Raw genomic sequence first — 20,852 nt, 5'->3', positions numbered from 1 at the left:
TAGACAGAGAAGCAAAAGGACCTCCGTCGGCTCCGTTTGATTAGACTGTGTAGAACCCTTAAGACCACAATAGTGACTAAAGACACAATGAGATGATATTGATCACACACACAGAGGTATTGAAGGCAGTGAGATATTAAATATGTATTCTACTGTACCAGAGCCTGATGTGTGTAGGAGATGTAGAAGAATCAGACATAGACAGTCTAGTTGAGTCACCTTCATTCCTGAAGAAGACAATTAGATTAATCATAAAAAGAAAGACTAACATAACTTGAAACCAGGAAAGCAATACTGTAGCATTAATTATACAATAACAATGGATAACATAGTATAACACATTTCAATAGCAAACTAGCTGATCCATTTACCTGGTTGAATCGGTCCTATTGAGGCACTGCAGTCTGATAAATGTACTAGTGTTCTGTGATCAAACTATTGTGATGTGATCAAACTACCTCCTTATTCTTTCTATTCCTTGGGACAAGAACCTGTTCAACTGCATCGCTGCACACAACTGTTGCATAGTGAGCTCAGAATCTGATAACATGGGTGTGAACTGTGGTGGTAAGTTTTGGTTGTGGATTCCAAGCCTGGCTGATGTGTAGACCATGTGACACAGAGACATCTGGAACCCAAGCAAAATATATTATAATTTACTTAAATCTGTGCCACTCCTTTTATATAGTATGATATGTTTATGTTAGGTAACATTAATAGACTAGATGTAACTTAGTAAACATAAATACAGAACATTTAAATTAGTATAAGTCATGTTTGATATGGTCACATAAGACAGATGGTGATTTAAGTCAAAACTGAAAGAGGTGGTTGGTCGAGGTGGAAGTATAACAAACATCTAGTGTAATAATCTAGTGGTAACGTGTTTGAATCTCACCACAGACAAACACACTCCATTTGAATGTACATTAAAAGGAAGAGCCAATTAGACCAAGGCTTTCAAACCTTTCTAGAGGCTCTTTAATGTCTTGTGTTTTTCCATAGGAAGTCCCTAACATTTTACAGTCCATAGTTTTCCTCCACAGATCTTATTATTCAGCACCAGTGAACTACAGGTCACATTCATTTCATATCTTTAGAATGTGATCTTATTATTCAGCACCAGTTAACTACAGGTCACATTCATTTAATATCTTTAGAATGTGATCTTATTATTCAGCACCAGTGAACTACAGGTCACATTCATTTCATATATTTAGAATGTGCAAAGACATCCTTGAACATGTAGACAGGCAGCGGGAACAAGTTTGAGAAAAAACGGTCACAAACCCAAATATCAAACACACAAAACGGAAATAAGGAATCAAATAAAATATATTTCCGCAAACACTGATCCCTCTTTACCTGTGAGCATCACTACCCCATTATCCAATCTGGGATTCAAATAACTAAACGGCCTCCCACCACTTTCTTTGGTAAACAGCTGAGGGATGTAACCATTGAAATTCATAAAGCGAGCTATAGATGCAAGGACTGGCCATCCATGAAATTAGAGTTTTAACCATGTTTTGAAGCTATACAGAGTTTGTTTACAAATACATTGTTTACAAACAACGGAGTAAAACAAGCTTGTATTTTGGGTTCTAATGGGGTTCTAATTGGGTACGTTGAACTAAGCTCCTGAGGCAAGTTATATTCTTCAGGAATCATTGGGTATATAATATAAATTTAGAAGTCCAAAAATGTCTGTACCAAATGCAGATTGTCCCTTTAAGATGTTTTCCTACTTGTGATTCTAATAATATTAGCAAATTGATGAACTGAACAAAATAAAACAAAGCTTTATTTATACTGAACATCTCAGACATGGATGCAACGCAATGTGCTTTACAGGAACAAATAAATAAAAAACGATGAAAATAAAAGCTGAAATATCTACTAGAAAATAAACATCAAATAAAAAACAGAATACACAAAGTGAAAAACAAAAAAGCAGACTGAGGAAAAGCAAAGCTAAAAATGTGTTTTAAATATTGTCCACAGTTTAGGTCCCCCTCAGGTTCTCTGGCAAGCTATTCCAGAGGCTGGGGGCATAATAACTAAAGGCTGCCTCTCCATGTTGGCTTTGGGATAGTTAAAGGACAGTGCCAGAGGACCTAAGGGACCTACTGGGTACATAACTTATAAGCATGTCTGACATGTATTAGGGTGCAGTGGATTGATTTAAAAACAGGTGGTAAAAAGCTATATTTTGGTCACATTCCTGGTGTGTGATTCAACATTTATTTCAGAATCGAAAATAACACCTAGGATTTTTACCTGGTGTTTTATCTTTATTGCCTGTGAATTAAAATGTTGCGACTATATTCTGTCTCTGTGCCTTGACACCAACAATAAGTACCTCTGTCTAGTCTGGATTTAGCTGGAGAAAGTCCAAGTATTTAAATCACTAATATAGTCTACTCATTTATCCTTGGAGCTAAAATACTCTGTTGACACAGAAATGTACAGTTGTGTATCGTCTGCGTAGCATTGAAAGTCAATCCTGTGCTTTCTGATAACGCTGCCAAAGGGTAGCATATATAAACTGAACAGCACCGGACCCAAAATCTAACCTTGTGGAACGCCACGTGATATGTATTTTCTCTGAGTTATGTTCACCAAGGGTGGCAAAAAACTCTTCACCGGTTAAATAGGTCTGGACTGGAGAGGCCAACCCACCTCTACAGTCTGTCCAGTAGGACATCATGGTCGACTGGTTAAATAGGTCTGGACTGGAGAGGCCAACCCACCTCTACAGTCTGTCCAGTAGGACATCATGGTCGACCGGTTAAATAGGTCTGGACTGGAGAGGCCAACCCACCTCTACAGTCTGTCCAGTAGGACATCATGGTCGACCGGTTAAATAGGTCTGGACTGGAGAGGCCAACCCACCTCTACAGTCTGTCCAGTAGGACATCATGGTCGACTGGTTAAATAGGTCTGGACTGGAGAGGCCAACCCACCTCTACAGTCTGTCCAGTAGGACATCATGGTCGACTGGTTAAATAGGTCTGGACTGGAGAGGCCAACCCACCTCTACAGTCTGTCCAGTAGGACATCATGGTCGACTGGTTAAATAGGTCTGGACTGGAGAGGCCAACCCACCTCTCCTGTAACGGTTGTCATTGGTGGAAGAAGGTGAGGACCAAGGTGCAGCGTCGTAAGTGTTCATGATGTTTAATAAAAATAAACAGAACACTAAATGACCAACAACAACGACAACGACGACGACGACGACGACGACGAGAGTGACCGCCACGAAACAGTTCCGTATGGTAAACACAGACAAAGAAAACAACTACCCACAACTCAAGTGGGAAAAACAGGTAGCCTAAATATGGTTATCAATCAGAGACAACGATTGCCAGCTGCCTCTGATTGGGAATCATACCAGGCCAAACACATTGAAATGGAAAACATAGAACACAAAACACCCCCACTCACGCCCTGACCAACCTAAAACAGAGACATAAAAAAGGAACTAAGGTCAGGACGTGACATCTCCAGTCTGTCCAGTAGGACATCATGGTCAACAGTGTCAAATGCAGCACTTAAATCTAAGAGTACAAGGACAGAGAGCTGTTTGGCATCTGTGTTGGCTCTAAGATAATTTACCTAGTTAACTAAGGCTGTCTCTGTGCTGTGGTGGGCATGAAAACCAGATTGGAGCATGTCGCTATCCACATTGATGGGACCGCAGTTGAGCAGGTTGAGAGCTTCAAGTTCCTTGGTGTCCAAATCACTATAGACTTAAAATGGTCCAAACACACATATACAGTCATGAAGAAGGCGTGACAGTGCCTCTTCCCCCTCGGGGGGTTGAAAAAATTTGGTATGGGCCCTTAAATCCTCAAAAAGTTATACAGCTGTACCATTGAGAGCATTTTGACTGGCTGGTTGGACCCTGTATATAGTATGGTATTGAACTGACCCTGTATATAGTATGGTATTAAGCTGACCCTGTATATAGTATGTTATTGAACTGACCCTGTATATAGTATGGTATTGAACTGACCCTGTATATAGTATGGTATTGAACTGACCCTGTATATAGTATGGTATTGAACTGACCCTGTATATAGTATGGTATTGAACTGACCCTGTATATAGTATGGTATTGAACTGACCCTGTATATAGTATGGTATTGAACTGACCCTGTATATAGTATGGTATTGAACTGACCCTGTATATAGTATGGTATTGAACTGACCCTGTATATAGTATGGTATTGAACTGACCCTGTATATAGTATGGTATTGAACTGACCCTGTATATAGTATGGTATTGAACTGACCCTGTATATAGTATGGTATTGAACTGACCCTGTATATAGTATGGTATTGAACTGACCCTGTATATAGTATGGTATTGAACTGACCCTTTATATAGTATGGTATTGAACTGACCCTGTATATAATATGGTATTGAACTGACCCTGTATATAGTATGGTATTGAACTGACCCTGTATATAGTATGGTATTGAACTGACCCTGTATATAGTATGGTATTGAACTGACCCTGTATATAGTATGGTATTGAACTGACCCTGTATATAGTATGGTATTGAACTGACCCTGTATATAGTATGGTATTGAACTGACCCTGTATATAGTATGGTATTGAGCTGACCCTGTATATAGTATGGTATTGAACTGACCCTGTATATAGTATGGTATTGAACTGACCCTGTATATAGTATGGTATTGAACTGACCCTGTATATAGTATGGTATTGAACTGACCCTGTATATAGTATGGTATTGAGCTGACCCTGTATATAGTATGGTATTGAACTGACCCTGTATATAGTATGGTATTGAACTGACCCTGTATATAGTATGGTATTGAACTGACCCTGTATATAGTATGGTATTGAACTGACCCTGTATATAGTATGGTATTGAGCTGACCCTGTATATAGTATGGTATTGAACTGACCCTGTATATAGTATGGTATTGAACTGACCCTGTATATAGTATGGTATTGAACTGACCCTGTATATAGTATGGTATTGAGCTGACCCTGTATATAGTATGGTATTGAACTGACCCTGTATATAGTATGGTATTGAACTGACCCTGTATATAGTATGGTATTGAACTGACCCTGTATATAGTATGGTATTGAACTGACCCTGTATATAGTATGGTATTGAACTGACCCTGTATATAGTATGGTATTGAACTGACCCTGTATATAGTATGGTATTGTAACTGACCCTGTATATAGTATGGTATTGAACTGACCCTGTATATAGTATGGTATTGAACTGACCCTGTATATAGTATGGTATTGAACTGACCCTGTATATAGTATGGTATTGAACTGACCCTGTATATAGTATGGTATTGAACTGACCCTGTATATAGTATGGTATTGAACTGACCCTGTATATAGTATGGTATTGAACTGACCCTGTATATAGTATGGTATTGAACTGACCCTGTATATAGTATGGTATTGAACTGACCCTGGATATAGTATGGTATTGAACTGACCCTGTATATAGTATAGTATTGAACTGACCCTGTATATAGTATGGTATTGAACTGACCCTGTATATAGTATGGTATTGAACTGACCCTGTATATAGTATGGTATTGAACTGACCCTGTATATAGTATGGTATTGTAACTGACCCTGTATATAGTATGGTATTGAACTGACCCTGTATATAGTATGGTATTGAACTGACCCTGTATATAGTATGGTATTGAACTGACCCTGTATATATTATTGTATTGAACTGACCCTGTATATAGTATGGTATTGAACTGACCCTGTATATAGTATGGTATTGAACTGACCCTGTATATAGTATGGTATTGAACTGACCCTGTATATAGTATGGTATTGAACTGACCCTGTATATAGTATGGTATTGAACTGACCCTGTATATAGTGTGGTATTGAACTGACCCTGTATATAGTATGGTATTGTAACTGACCCTGTATATAGTATGGTATTGAACTGACCCTGTATATAGTATGGTATTGAACTGACCCTGTATATAGTATGGTATTGAACTGACCCTGTATATAGTATGGTATTGAACTGACCCTGTATATAGTATGGTATTGAGCTGACCCTGTATATAGTATGGTATTGAACTGACCCTGTATATAGTATGGTATTGAACTGACCCTGTATATAGTATGGTATTGAACTGACCCTGTATATAGTATGGTATTGAACTGACCCTGTATATAGTATGGTATTGAACTGACCCTGTATATAGTATGGTATTGAACTGACCCTGTATATAGTATGGTATTGAACTGACCCTGTATATAGTATGGTATTGAGCTGACCCTGTATATAGTATGGTATTGAACTGACCCTGTATATAGTATGGTATTGAACTGACCCTGTATATAGTATGGTATTGAACTGACCCTGTATATAGTATGGTATTGTAACTGACCCTGTATATAGTATGGTATTGAACTGACCCTGTATATAGTATGGTATTGAACTGACCCTGTATATAGTATGGTATTGAACTGACCCTGTATATAGTATGGTATTGAACTGACCCTGTATATAGTATGGTATTGAGCTGACCCTGTATATAGTATGGTATTGAACTGACCCTGTATATAGTATGGTATTGAACTGACCCTGTATATAGTATGGTATTGTAACTGACCCTGTATATAGTATGGTATTGAACTGACCCTGTATATAGTATGGTATTGAACTGACCCTGTATATAGTATGGTATTGAACTGACCCTGTATATAGTATGGTATTGAGCTGACCCTGTATATAGTATGGTATTGAACTGACCCTGTATATAGTATGGTATTGAACTGACCCTGTATATAGTATGGTATTGAACTGACCCTGTATATAGTATGGTATTGAACTGACCCTGTATATAGTATGGTATTGAACTGACCCTGTATATAGTATGGTATTGAACTGACCCTGTATATAGTATGGTATTGAACTGACCCTGTATATAGTATGGTATTGAGCTGACCCTGTATATAGTATGGTATTGAACTGACCCTGTATATAGTATGGTATTGAACTGACCCTGTATATAGTATGGTACTGAACTGACCCTGTATATAGTATGGTATTGAACTGACCCTGTATATAGTATGGTATTGAACTGACCCTGTATATAGTATGGTATTGAACTGACCCTGTATATAGTATGGTATTGAGCTGACCCTGTATATAGTATGGTATTGAACTGACCCTGTATATAGTATGGTATTGAACTGACCCTGTATATAGTATGGTATTGAACTGACCCTGTATATAGTATGGTATTGAGCTGACCCTGTATATAGTATGGTATTGAACTGACCCTGTATATAGTATGGTATTGAACTGACCCTGTATATAGTATGGTATTGAACTGACCCTGTATATAGTATGGTATTGAACTGACCCTGTATATAGTATGGTATTGAACTGACCCTGTATATAGTATGGTATTGAACTGACCCTGTATATAGTATGGTATTGTAACTGACCCTGTATATAGTATGGTATTGAACTGACCCTGTATATAGTATGGTATTGAACTGACCCTGTATATAGTATGGTATTGAACTGACCCTGTATATAGTATGGTATTGAACTGACCCTGTATATAGTATGGTATTGAACTGACCCTGTATATAGTATGGTATTGAACTGACCCTGTATATAGTATGGTATTGAACTGACCCTGTATATAGTATGGTATTGAACTGACCCTGTATATAGTATGGTATTGAACTGACCCTGGATATAGTATGGTATTGAACTGACCCTGTATATAGTATAGTATTGAACTGACCCTGTATATAGTATGGTATTGAACTGACCCTGTATATAGTATGGTATTGAACTGACCCTGTATATAGTATGGTATTGAACTGACCCTGTATATAGTATGGTATTGTAACTGACCCTGTATATAGTATGGTATTGAACTGACCCTGTATATAGTATGGTATTGAACTGACCCTGTATATAGTATGGTATTGAACTGACCCTGTATATATTATTGTATTGAACTGACCCTGTATATAGTATGGTATTGAACTGACCCTGTATATAGTATGGTATTGAACTGACCCTGTATATAGTATGGTATTGAACTGACCCTGTATATAGTATGGTATTGAACTGACCCTGTATATAGTATGGTATTGAACTGACCCTGTATATAGTATGGTATTGAACTGACCCTGTATATAGTATGGTATTGAACTGACCCTGTATATAGTATGGTATTGAACTGACCCTGTATATAGTATGGTATTGAACTGACCCTGTATATAGTATGGTATTGTAACTGACCCTGTATATAGTATGGTATTGAACTGACCCTGTATATAGTATGGTATTGAACTGACCCTGTATATAGTATGGTATTGAACTGACCCTGTATATAGTATGGTATTGAACTGACCCTGTATATAGTATGGTATTGAGCTGACCCTGTATATAGTATGGTATTGAACTGACCCTGTATATAGTATGGTATTGAACTGACCCTGTATATAGTATGGTATTGAACTGACCCTGTATATAGTATGGTATTGAACTGACCCTGTATATAGTATGGTATTGAACTGACCCTGTATATAGTATGGTATTGAACTGACCCTGTATATAGTATGGTATTGAACTGACCCTGTATATAGTATGGTATTGAGCTGACCCTGTATATAGTATGGTATTGAACTGACCCTGTATATAGTATGGTATTGAACTGACCCTGTATATAGTATGGTATTGAACTGACCCTGTATATAGTATGGTATTGTAACTGACCCTGTATATAGTATGGTATTGAACTGACCCTGTATATAGTATGGTATTGAACTGACCCTGTATATAGTATGGTATTGAACTGACCCTGTATATAGTATGGTATTGAACTGACCCTGTATATAGTATGGTATTGAGCTGACCCTGTATATAGTATGGTATTGAACTGACCCTGTATATAGTATGGTATTGAACTGACCCTGTATATAGTATGGTATTGTAACTGACCCTGTATATAGTATGGTATTGAACTGACCCTGTATATAGTATGGTATTGAACTGACCCTGTATATAGTATGGTATTGAACTGACCCTGTATATAGTATGGTATTGAGCTGACCCTGTATATAGTATGGTATTGAACTGACCCTGTATATAGTATGGTATTGAACTGACCCTGTATATAGTATGGTATTGAACTGACCCTGTATATAGTATGGTATTGAACTGACCCTGTATATAGTATGGTATTGAACTGACCCTGTATATAGTATGGTATTGAACTGACCCTGTATATAGTATGGTATTGAACTGACCCTGTATATAGTATGGTATTGAGCTGACCCTGTATATAGTATGGTATTGAACTGACCCTGTATATAGTATGGTATTGAACTGACCCTGTATATAGTATGGTATTGAACTGACCCTGTATATAGTATGGTATTGAACTGACCCTGTATATAGTATGGTATTGAACTGACCCTGTATATAGTATGGTATTGAGCTGACCCTGTATATAGTATGGTATTGAACTGACCCTGTATATAGTATGGTATTGAACTGACCCTGTATATAGTATGGTATTGAACTGACCCTGTATATAGTATGGTATTGTAACTGACCCTGTATATAGTATGGTATTGAACTGACCCTGTATATAGTATGGTATTGAACTGACCCTGGATATAGTATGGTATTGAACTGACCCTGTATATAGTATTGAACTGACCCTGTATATAGTATGGTATTGAACTGACCCTGTATATAGTATGGTATTGAACTGACCCTGTATATAGTATGGTATTGAACTGACCCTGTATATAGTATGGTATTGAACTGACCCTGTATATAGTATGGTATTGAACTGACCCTGTATATAGTATGGTATTGTAACTGACCCTGTATATAGTATGGTATTGAACTGACCCTGTATATAGTATGGTATTGAACTGACCCTGGATATAGTATGGTATTGAACTGACCCTGTATATAGTATGGTATTGAACTGACCCTGTATATAGTATGGTATTGTAACTGACCCTGTATATAGTATGGTATTGAACTGACCCTGTATATAGTATGGTATTGAACTGACCCTGTATATAGTATGGTATTGAACTGACCCTGTATATAGTATGGTATTGAACTGACCCTGTATATAGTATGGTATTGAACTGACCCTGTATATAGTATGGTATTGAACTGACCCTGTATATAGTATGGTATTGAACTGACCCTGTATATAGTATGGTATTTTAACTGACCCTGTATATAGTATGGTATTGAACTGACCCTGTATATAGTATGGTATTGAACTGACCCTGGATATAGTATGGTATTGAACTGACCCTGTATATAGTATAGTATTGAACTGACCCTGTATATAGTATGGTATTGAACTGACCCTGTATATAGTATGGTATTGAACTGACCCTGTATATAGTATGGTATTGAACTGACCCTGTATATAGTATGGTATTGTAACTGACCCTGTATATAGTATGGTATTGAACTGACCCTGTATATAGTATGGTATTGAACTGACCCTGTATATAGTATGGTATTGAACTGACCCTGTATATAGTATGGTATTGAGCTGACCCTGTATATAGTATGGTATTGAACTGACCCTGTATATAGTATGGTATTGAACTGACCCTGTATATAGTATGGTATTGTAACTGACCCTGTATATAGTATGGTATTGAACTGACCCTGTATATAGTATGGTATTGAACTGACCCTGTATATAGTATGGTATTGAACTGACCCTGTATATAGTATGGTATTGAACTGACCCTGTATATAGTACGGTATTGAACTGACCCTGTATATAGTATGGTATTGAACTGACCCTGTATATAGTATGGTATTGAACTGACCCTGTATATAGTATGGTATTGAACTGACCCTGTATATAGTATGGTATTGAACTGACCCTGTATATAGTATGGTATTGAACTGACCCTGTATATAGTATGGTATTGTAACTGACCCTGTATATAGTATGGTATTGAACTGACCCTGTATATAGTATGGTATTGAACTGACCCTGGATATAGTATGGTATTGAACTGACCCTGTATATAGTATAGTATTGAACTGACCCTGTATATAGTATGGTATTGAACTGACCCTGTATATAGTATGGTATTGAACTGACCCTGTATATAGTATGGTATTGAACTGACCCTGTATATAGTATGGTATTGTAACTGACCCTGTATATAGTATGGTATTGAACTGACCCTGTATATAGTATGGTATTGAACTGACCCTGTATATAGTATGGTATTGAACTGACCCTGTATATAGTATGGTATTGAACTGACCCTGTATATAGTATGGTATTGAACTGACCCTGTATATAGTATGGTATTGTAACTGACCCTGTATATAGTATGGTATTGAACTGACCCTGTATATAGTATGGTATTGTAACTGACCCTGTATATAGTATGGTATTGAACTGACCCTGTATATAGTATGGTATTGTAACTGACCCTGTATATAGTATGGTATTGAACTGACCCTGTATATAGTATGGTATTGAACTGACCCTGTATATAGTATGGTATTGAACTGACCCTGTATATAGTATGGTATTGTAACTGACCCTGTATATAGTATGGTATTGAACTGACCCTGTATATAGTATGGTATTGAACTGACCCTGTATATAGTATGGTATTGAACTGACCCTGTATATAGTATGGTATTGTAACTGACCCTGTATATAGTATGGTATTGAACTGACCCTGTATATAGTATGGTATTGTAACTGACCCTGTATATAGTATGGTATTGAACTGACCCTGTATATAGTATGGTATTGAACTGACCCTGTATATAGTATGGTATTGAACTGACCCTGTATATAGTATGGTATTGAACTGACCCTGTATATAGTATGGTATTGAACTGACCCTGTATATAGTATGGTATTGTAACTGACCCTGTATATAGTATGGTATTGAACTGACCCTGTATATAGTATGGTATTGAACTGACCGTGTATATAGTATGGTATTGAACTGACCCTGTATATAGTATGGTATTGAACTGACCCTGTATATAGTATGGTATTGAACTGACCCTGTATATAGTATGGTATTGAACTGACCCTGTATATAGTATGGTATTGAACTGACCCTGTATATAGTATGGTATTGAACTGACCCTGTATATAGTATGGTATTGAACTGACCCTGTATATAGTATGGTATTGAACTGACCCTGTATATAGTATGGTATTGTAACTGACCCTGTATATAGTATGGTATTGAACTGACCCTGTATATAGTATGGTATTGAACTGACCCTGTATATAGTATGGTATTGAACTGACCCTGTATATAGTATGGTATTGAACTGACCCTGTATATAGTATGGTATTGAACTGACCCTGTATATAGTATGGTATTGAACTGACCCTGTATATAGTATGGTATTGAACTGACCCTGTATATAGTATGGTATTGAACTGACCCTGTATATAGTATGGTATTGTAACTGACCCTGTACATAGTATGGTATTGAACTGACCCTGTATATAGTATGGTATTGAACTGACCCTGTATATAGTATGGTATTGAACTGACCCTGTATATAGTATGGTATTGAACTGACCCTGTATATAGTATGGTATTGAACTGACCCTGTATATAGTATGGTATTGAGCTGACCCTGTATATAGTATGGTATTGTAACTGACCCTGTATATAGTATGGTATTGAACTGACCCTGTATATAGTATGGTATTGAACTGACCCTGGATATAGTATGGTATTGAACTGACCCTGTATATAGTATAGTATTGAACTGACCCTGTATATAGTATGGTATTGAACTGACCCTGTATATAGTATGGTATTGAACTGACCCTGTATATAGTATGGTATTGAACTGACCCTGTATATAGTATGGTATTGTAACTGACCCTGTATATAGTATGGTATTGAACTGACCCTGTATATAGTATGGTATTGAACTGACCCTGTATATAGTATGGTATTGAACTGACCCTGTATATAGTATGGTATTGAGCTGACCCTGTATATAGTGTGGTATTGAACTGACCCTGTATATAGTATGGTATTGAACTGACCCTGTATATAGTATGGTATTGTAACTGACCCTGTATATAGTATGGTATTGAACTGACCCTGTATATAGTATGGTATTGAACTGACCCTGTATATAGTATGGTATTGAACTGACCCTGTATATAGTATGGTATTGAACTGACCCTGTATATAGTATGGTATTGAACTGACCCTGTATATAGTATGGTATTGAACTGACCCTGTATATAGTATGGTATTGAACTGGCCCTGTATATAGTATGGTATTGAACTGACCCTGTATATAGTATGGTATTGAACTGACCCTGTATATAGTATGGTATTGAACTGACCCTGTATATAGTATGGTATTGTAACTGACCCTGTATATAGTATGGTATTGAACTGACCCTGTATATAGTATGGTATTGAACTGACCCTGGATATAGTATGGTATTGAACTGACCCTGTATATAGTATAGTATTGAACTGACCCTGTATATAGTATGGTATTGAACTGACCCTGTATATAGTATGGTATTGAACTGACCCTGTATATAGTATGGTATTGAACTGACCCTGTATATAGTATGGTATTGTAACTGACCCTGTATATAGTATGGTATTGAACTGACCCTGTATATAGTATGGTATTGAACTGACCCTGTATATAGTATGGTATTGAACTGACCCTGTATATATTATGGTATTGAACTGACCCTGTATATAGTATGGTATTGAACTGACCCTGTATATAGTATGGTATTGAACTGACCCTGTATATAGTATGGTATTGAACTGACCCTGTATATAGTATGTTATTGAACTGACCCTGTATATAGTATGGTATTGAACTGACCCTGTATATAGTATGGTATTGAACTGACCCTGTATATAGTATAGTATTGTAACTGACCCTGTATATAGTATGGTATTGAACTGACCCTGTATATAGTATGGTATTGTAACTGACCCTGTATATAGTATGGTATTGAACTGACCCTGTATATAGTATGGTATTGTAACTGACCCTGTATATAGTATGGTATTGAACTGACCCTGTATATAGTATGGTATTGAACTGACCCTGTATATAGTATGGTATTGAACTGACCCTGTATATAGTATGGTATTGAGCTGACCCTGTATATAGTATGGTATTGAACTGACCCTGTATATAGTATGGTATTGAACTGACCCTGTATATAGTATGGTATTGAACTGACCCTGTATATAGTATGGTATTGAACTGACCCTGTATATAGTATGGTATTGAACTGACCCTGTATATAGTATGGTATTGAACTGACCCTGTATATAGTATGGTATTGAACTGACCCTGTATATAGTATGGTATTGAACTGACCCTGTATATAGTATGGTATTGAACTGACCCTGTATATAGTATGGTATTGAACTGACCCTGTATATAGTATGGTATTGAACTGACCCTGTATATAGTATGGTATTGAGCTGACCCTGTATATAGTATGGTATTGAACTGACCCTGTATATAGTATGGTATTGAACTGACCCTGTATATAGTATGGTATTGAACTGACCCTGTATATAGTATGGTATTGAACTGACCCTGTATATAGTATGGTATTGAACTGACCCTGTATATAGTATGGTATTGAACTGACCGTTTTTTTAAATTTTTTTTATTTCACCTTTTTTTAACCAGGTAGGCTAGTTGAGAACAAGTTCTCATTTGCAACTGCGACCTGGCCAAGATAAGGCATAGCAGTGTGAACAGACAACACAGAGTTACACATGGAGTAAACAATTAACAAGTCAGTAACACAGTAGAAAAAAGGGGAGTCTATATACATTGTGTGCAAAAGGCATGAGAAGGTAGGCGAATAATTAACATAATATAGTATGTTATTGAACTGACCCTGTTTATGGCAGGATTTCAAAGAAGCAGTTCATTCCTCAAAACCCACATTTGTCACGAGTTTAACCAGTTCTGCATGCAAGAGTGGGCCAAAATTCCTCCACAGCGATGTGAGAGACTGATTAACAACTACAGGAAGCATTTGGCTGCAGTCATTGGTGCTAATGGTGGCACAACCAGTTATTGAGTGTAAAAGGAGCAATGACATTTTCCCACTGGGGAGTTGGGTGTTGCATAACGATTAAATAAATAAAATAAGTAGACAATACTTTTTAAGCTATACATTCGTTTAGCTCTATATTTGTTTAGCTATACATTTGTTTAACAATACATGTGTTTAGCTATACATTTGTTTAACAATACATTTGTTTAGGTTCCATTTATATAATATTAGGTTTTGTTGAAGATCTGATTACATTCAGTATTAAAAATATGCAAAAATAGAGAAAATCAGAAAGTGGGAAAATACTTTTTCACAGACTGTAGGTACATTACCCACCACTAAAGACACAGACTGTAGGTACATTACCCACCACTAAAGACACAGACTGTAGGTACATTACCCACCACTAAAGACATACAGACTGTTGGTACATTACCCACCACTAAAGACACAGACTGTAGGTACATTACCCACCACTAAAGACATACAGACTGTAGGTACATTACTCACCACTAAAGACATACAGACTGTAGGTACATTACCCACCACTAAAGACACACAGACTGTTGGTACATTACCCACCACTAAAGACACACAGACTGTAGGTATATTACCCACCACTAAAGACACACAGACTGTGAGACGTCATTTATTTTAATGTGCATTCAAAACATTTAACAAAAATGCAGGTGTCGTACACACACAAAGGGAATTATCAGTGTAGTTATCAGACACAGAGGGAATTAGCAGTGTAGTTACCAGACTCAGAGGGAATTAGCAGTGTAGTTACCAGACTCAGAGGGAATTATCAGTGTAGTTACCAGACACAGAGGGAATTAGCAGTGTAGTTACCAGACTCAGAGGGAATTAGCAGTGTAGTTACCAGACTCAGAGGGAATTAGCAGTGTAGTTACCAGACGCACAGGGAATTAGCAGTGTAGTTACCAGACTCAGAGGGAATTAGCAGTGTAGTTACCAGACACAGAGGGAATTATCAGTGTAGTTACCAGACACAGAGGGAATTATCAGTGTAGTTACCAGACACAGAGGGAATTATCAGTGTAGTTACCAGACACAGAGGGAATTATCAGTGTAGTTACCAGACACAGAGGGAATTATCAGTGTAGTTACCAGACACAGAGGGAATTATCAGTGTAGTTACCAGACACAGAGGGAATTATCAGTGTAGTTACCAGACACAGAGGGAATTATCAGTGTAGTTACCAGACACAGAGGGAATTAGCAGTGTAGTTACCAGACTCAGAGGGAATTAGCAGTGTAGTTACCAGACACAAAGGGAATAAGCATTGTAGTTACCAGACACAAAGGGAATTAGCAGTGTAGTTACCAGACACAGAGGGAATTATCAGTGTAGTTACCAGACACAAAGGGAATAAGCATTGTAGTTACCAGACACAAAGGGAATTAGCAGTGTAGTTACCAGACACAGAGGGAATTATCAGTGTAGTTACCAGACAAAGGGAATTAGCAGTGTAGTTACCAGACACAGAGGGAATTATCAGTGTAGTTACCAGACACAGCGGGAATTATCAGTGTAGTTACCAGATACAGAGGGCATTATCAGTGTAGTTACCAGATACAGAGGGCATTATCAGTGTAGTTACCAGACACAGCAGGAATTATCAGTGTAGTTACCAGATACAGAGGGCATTATCAGTGTAGTTACCAGACACAGCGGGAATTATCAGTGTAGTTACCAGATACAGAGGGAATTATCAGTGTAGTTACCAGACACAGCGGGAATTATCAGTGTAGTTACCAGATACAGAGGGAATTATCAGTGTAGTTACCAGACACAGCGGGAATTGTCAGTGTAGTTACCAGATACAGAGGGCATTATCAGTGTAGTTACCAGACACAGCGGGAATTATCAGTGTAGTTACCAGACACAGAGGGAATTATCAGTGTAGTTACCAGACACAGAGGGAATTATCAGTGTAGTTACCAGACTCAGAGGGAATTAGCAGTGTAGTTACCAGACACAAAGGGAATAAGCATTGTAGTTACCAGACACAAAGGGAATTAGCAGTGTAGTTACCAGACACAGAGGGAATTATCAGTGTAGTTACCAGACACAAAGGGAATAAGCATTGTAGTTACCAGACACAAAGGGAATTAGCAGTGTAGTTACCAGACACAGAGGGAATTATCAGTGTAGTTACCAGACAAAGGGAATTAGCAGTGTAGTTACCAGACACAGAGGGAATTATCAGTGTAGTTACCAGACACAGCGGGAATTATCAGTGTAGTTACCAGATACAGAGGGCATTATCAGTGTAGTTACCAGATACAGAGGGCATTATCAGTGTAGTTACCAGACACAGCAGGAATTATCAGTGTAGTTACCAGATACAGAGGGCATTATCAGTGTAGTTACCAGACACAGCGGGAATTATCAGTGTAGTTACCAGATACAGAGGGAATTATCAGTGTAGTTACCAGACACAGCGGGAATTATCAGTGTAGTTACCAGATACAGAGGGAATTATCAGTGTAGTTACCAGACACAGCGGGAATTGTCAGTGTAGTTACCAGATACAGAGGGCATTATCAGTGTAGTTACCAGACACAGCGGGAATTATCAGTGTAGTTACCAGATACAGAGGGAATTATCAGTGTAGTTACCAGACACAGAGGGAATTATCAGTGTAGTTACCAGACACAGAGGGAATTATCAGTGTAGTTACCAGACACAGCGGGAATTATCCGTGTAGTTACCAGATACAGAGGGCATTATCAGTGTAGTTACCAGATACCGAGGGCATTATCAGTGTAGTTACCAGACACAGCGGGAATTATCAGTGTAGTTACCAGATACAGAGGGCATTATCAGTGTAGTTACCAGACACAGCGGGAATTATCAGTGTAGTTACCAGATACAGAGGGAATTATCAGTGTAGTTACCAGACACAGCGGGAATTATCAGTGTAGTTACCAGACACAGAGGGAATTATCAGTGTAGTTACCAGACACAGAGGGAATTATCAGTGTAGTTACCAGACACAGCGGGAATTATCAGTGTAGTTACCAGACACAGAGGGAATTATCAGTGTAGTTACCAGATACAGAGGGAATTATCAGTGTAGTTACCAGATACAGAGGGAATTATCAGTGTAGTTACCAGACACAGCGGGAATTATCAGTGTAGTTACCAGATACAGAGGGCATTATCAGTGTAGTTACCAGACACAGCGGGAATTATCAGTGTAGTTACCAGATACAGAGGGAATTATCAGTGTAGTTACCAGACACAGCGGGAATTATCAGTGTAGTTACCAGACACAGAGGGAATTATCAGTGTAGTTACCAGACACAGCGGGAATTATCAGTGTAGTTACCAGACACAGAGGGAATTATCAGTGTAGTTACCAGACACATAGGGAATTATCAGTGTAGTTACTAGACACAGAGGGAATTATCAGTGTAGTTAACAGACACAGAGGGAACTGGCAGTGTAGTTACAGGACACAGAAGGAATTAGCAGTGTAGTTACCAGATACAGAGGGAATTTGCAGTGTAGTTACCAGACACAGAGGGAATTAGCAGTGTAGTTACCAGACACAGAGGGAATTAGCAGTGTAGTTACCAGACACAGAGGGCATTAGCAGTGTAGTTACCTGACTCAGTGTGAACTGTGGAGGAGAAACAAGAGTCACAAACAGACGGCCTGGTCCAGTCTCCATTATTCCTGAAAGAGACAACATGTCTAACAAATAACCATCAATTATAAAGATCAGAACCAGATATCAACCAGTAGTCCAGCATCTTATTCATTATCAGCCTTACTATGCTATTATAGAGAACACTGCTTTCTCAATCTAGGTGTTCGTTTTTAATGGAAAATAAAAGGTTTAATATAACCCACTTAATTTTTATTGATAAATATTCTTACCCTCTTTACAGCACGTCAGAAAATACAATGGTGTGGAGAGTGAAAATGAATTAATAAAAAATAGTACAAATGTTGTTTGAGCATTTTGACGATTTAACAAGAGAGAGCAGAGGTCAGAGAGCAGAGGTCATCCTGGGTGGTTGGGATGATCATTGGTTGTAAGCGCCTGTAACACCTGACATTCACAGAGTACAAAACGACACACATTCATTTAACCCTTCTTAAATAGATTTTTATTTGTATGTACACTAAAATAAATAGCTACATTCACACTAGTTTAAACAAGACCCCAAGACATGTATTGAAAACTTTCCATAGGCTCTTTAGTCTTTTTTCCATAACAAGTCCCTTACATTTTACAGTCCATAGTTTTCCTCCACAGATCTTATTGTTAAGCACCAGTGAACTATAGGTCACATTAATTTAATATCTTGAGAATGTGCAAAGGAGGAACAAGTATGAAAAACTGTCACAAACCCAAATATCAAGCACACAAAACGTCATCTTTTTTTATATTGCTCTTTACCCGTGAGCATCCTTAAAGGGGCAATCTGGGATTCAAGCAACTAAATGGCCGCCCGCTACTTTCTTTTGGTAAACAGCTGAGGGATGGAGCTGGAGAAATTAAACCACTCAAATTCAAAGATGAAGCAATCCACGAGATCAACATGCTAGTTTTAACCATGTTCTGAAGCTCTACAGTGTTAGTTACTAATTACATTGTTTTACAAGCAATGTAGTGAAACAAGCTGATCATTTGGGTTCTGATGGGGTAAGACTGAGCTCATGAGGCATTTATACGTTAAATTCATTAACAATCAATGGCTATATATCATTCATTTAAAGGTTAAAAAAAATGGATGTACCAATACTGGATTGTCCCTTTAATGGCAGATCATCTGAACACACAGGACTGTGTTCCCCCGAGACACTAATCAGAAATAGTACGGTTCTGGAAGCCCTATTCATTAAGACTTATGCTATTATATTCTTTAACAGTAGTTAACCCCATGATGATAGGCTTTGTCCCAAATGGCACCCTATCCCCTATGTAGTGCACTACTTTTCACCAGGTCCCATAAAGGCTCTGGTCAATAATAGTACACTATATGGAGAATAGGGTGCCAATTAAGAGGAAATCACACTCTGGATCAATAACACAAACATATACAGTGGGGGGGAAAAGTATTTAGTTAGCCACCAATTGTGCAAGTTCTCCCACTTAAAAAGATGAGAGAGGCCTGTAATTTTCATCATAGGTACACTTCAACTATGACAGACAAAATGAGAAAAGAAATCCAGAAAATCACATTGTAGGATTTTTTTTATTTATTTATTTGCAAATTATGGTGGAAAATAAGTATTTGGTCACCTACAAACAAGCAAGATTTCTGGCTCTCACAGACCTGTAACTTCTTCTTTAAGAGGCTCCTCTTTCCTCCACTCGTTGCCTATATTAATGGCACCTGTTTGAACTTGTTATCAGTATAAAAGACACCTGTCCACAACCTCAAACAGTCACACTCCAAACTCCACTGTGGCCCAAGACCAAAGAGCTGTCAAAGGACACCAGAAACAAAATTGTAGACCTGCACCAGGCTGGGAAGACTGAATCTGCAATAGGTAAGCAGCTTGGTTTGAAGAAATCAACTGTGGGAGCAATTATTAGGAAATGGAAGACATACAAGACCACTGATAATCTCCCTCAATCTGGGGCTCCCCGTGGGGTCAAAATGATCACAAGAACGGTGAGCAAAAATCCCAGAACCACACGGGGGGACCTAGTGAATGACCTGCAGAGAGCTG

The 20,852-nt window shown here is 37.9% G+C and overlaps 1 protein-coding gene across 3 annotated transcripts in view; it reads right to left on the bottom strand.

The window, feature by feature from the left end:
- The window catches only part of LOC118966027 (butyrophilin subfamily 1 member A1-like), a 70,011-nt gene that overhangs the window by 10,732 nt on the left and 38,427 nt on the right, over nucleotides 1–20,852 (bottom strand). The window contains exons 1-2 of one of the 3 annotated variants that reach the window (XM_036987854.1): nucleotides 372–536; nucleotides 159–227 (exon numbers count right to left, since the gene is read on the bottom strand). The exons of the other annotated variants lie outside the window; for them this stretch is intronic. Coding sequence (XP_036843749.1) covers nucleotides 159–225 — 67 coding nt within the window. The 5' untranslated portion in view covers nucleotides 226–227; nucleotides 372–536. Of the gene's footprint in view, nucleotides 1–158; nucleotides 228–371; nucleotides 537–20,852 lie in introns of those variants that run through there. 3 annotated transcript variants of the gene reach the window in all.

This window comes from Oncorhynchus mykiss, chromosome 1, assembly GCF_013265735.2.
Source record: "Oncorhynchus mykiss isolate Arlee chromosome 1, USDA_OmykA_1.1, whole genome shotgun sequence".
Taxonomy (NCBI): domain Eukaryota; kingdom Metazoa; phylum Chordata; class Actinopteri; order Salmoniformes; family Salmonidae; genus Oncorhynchus; species Oncorhynchus mykiss.
This window is presented reverse-complemented; position numbering and strand designations above follow the sequence as displayed.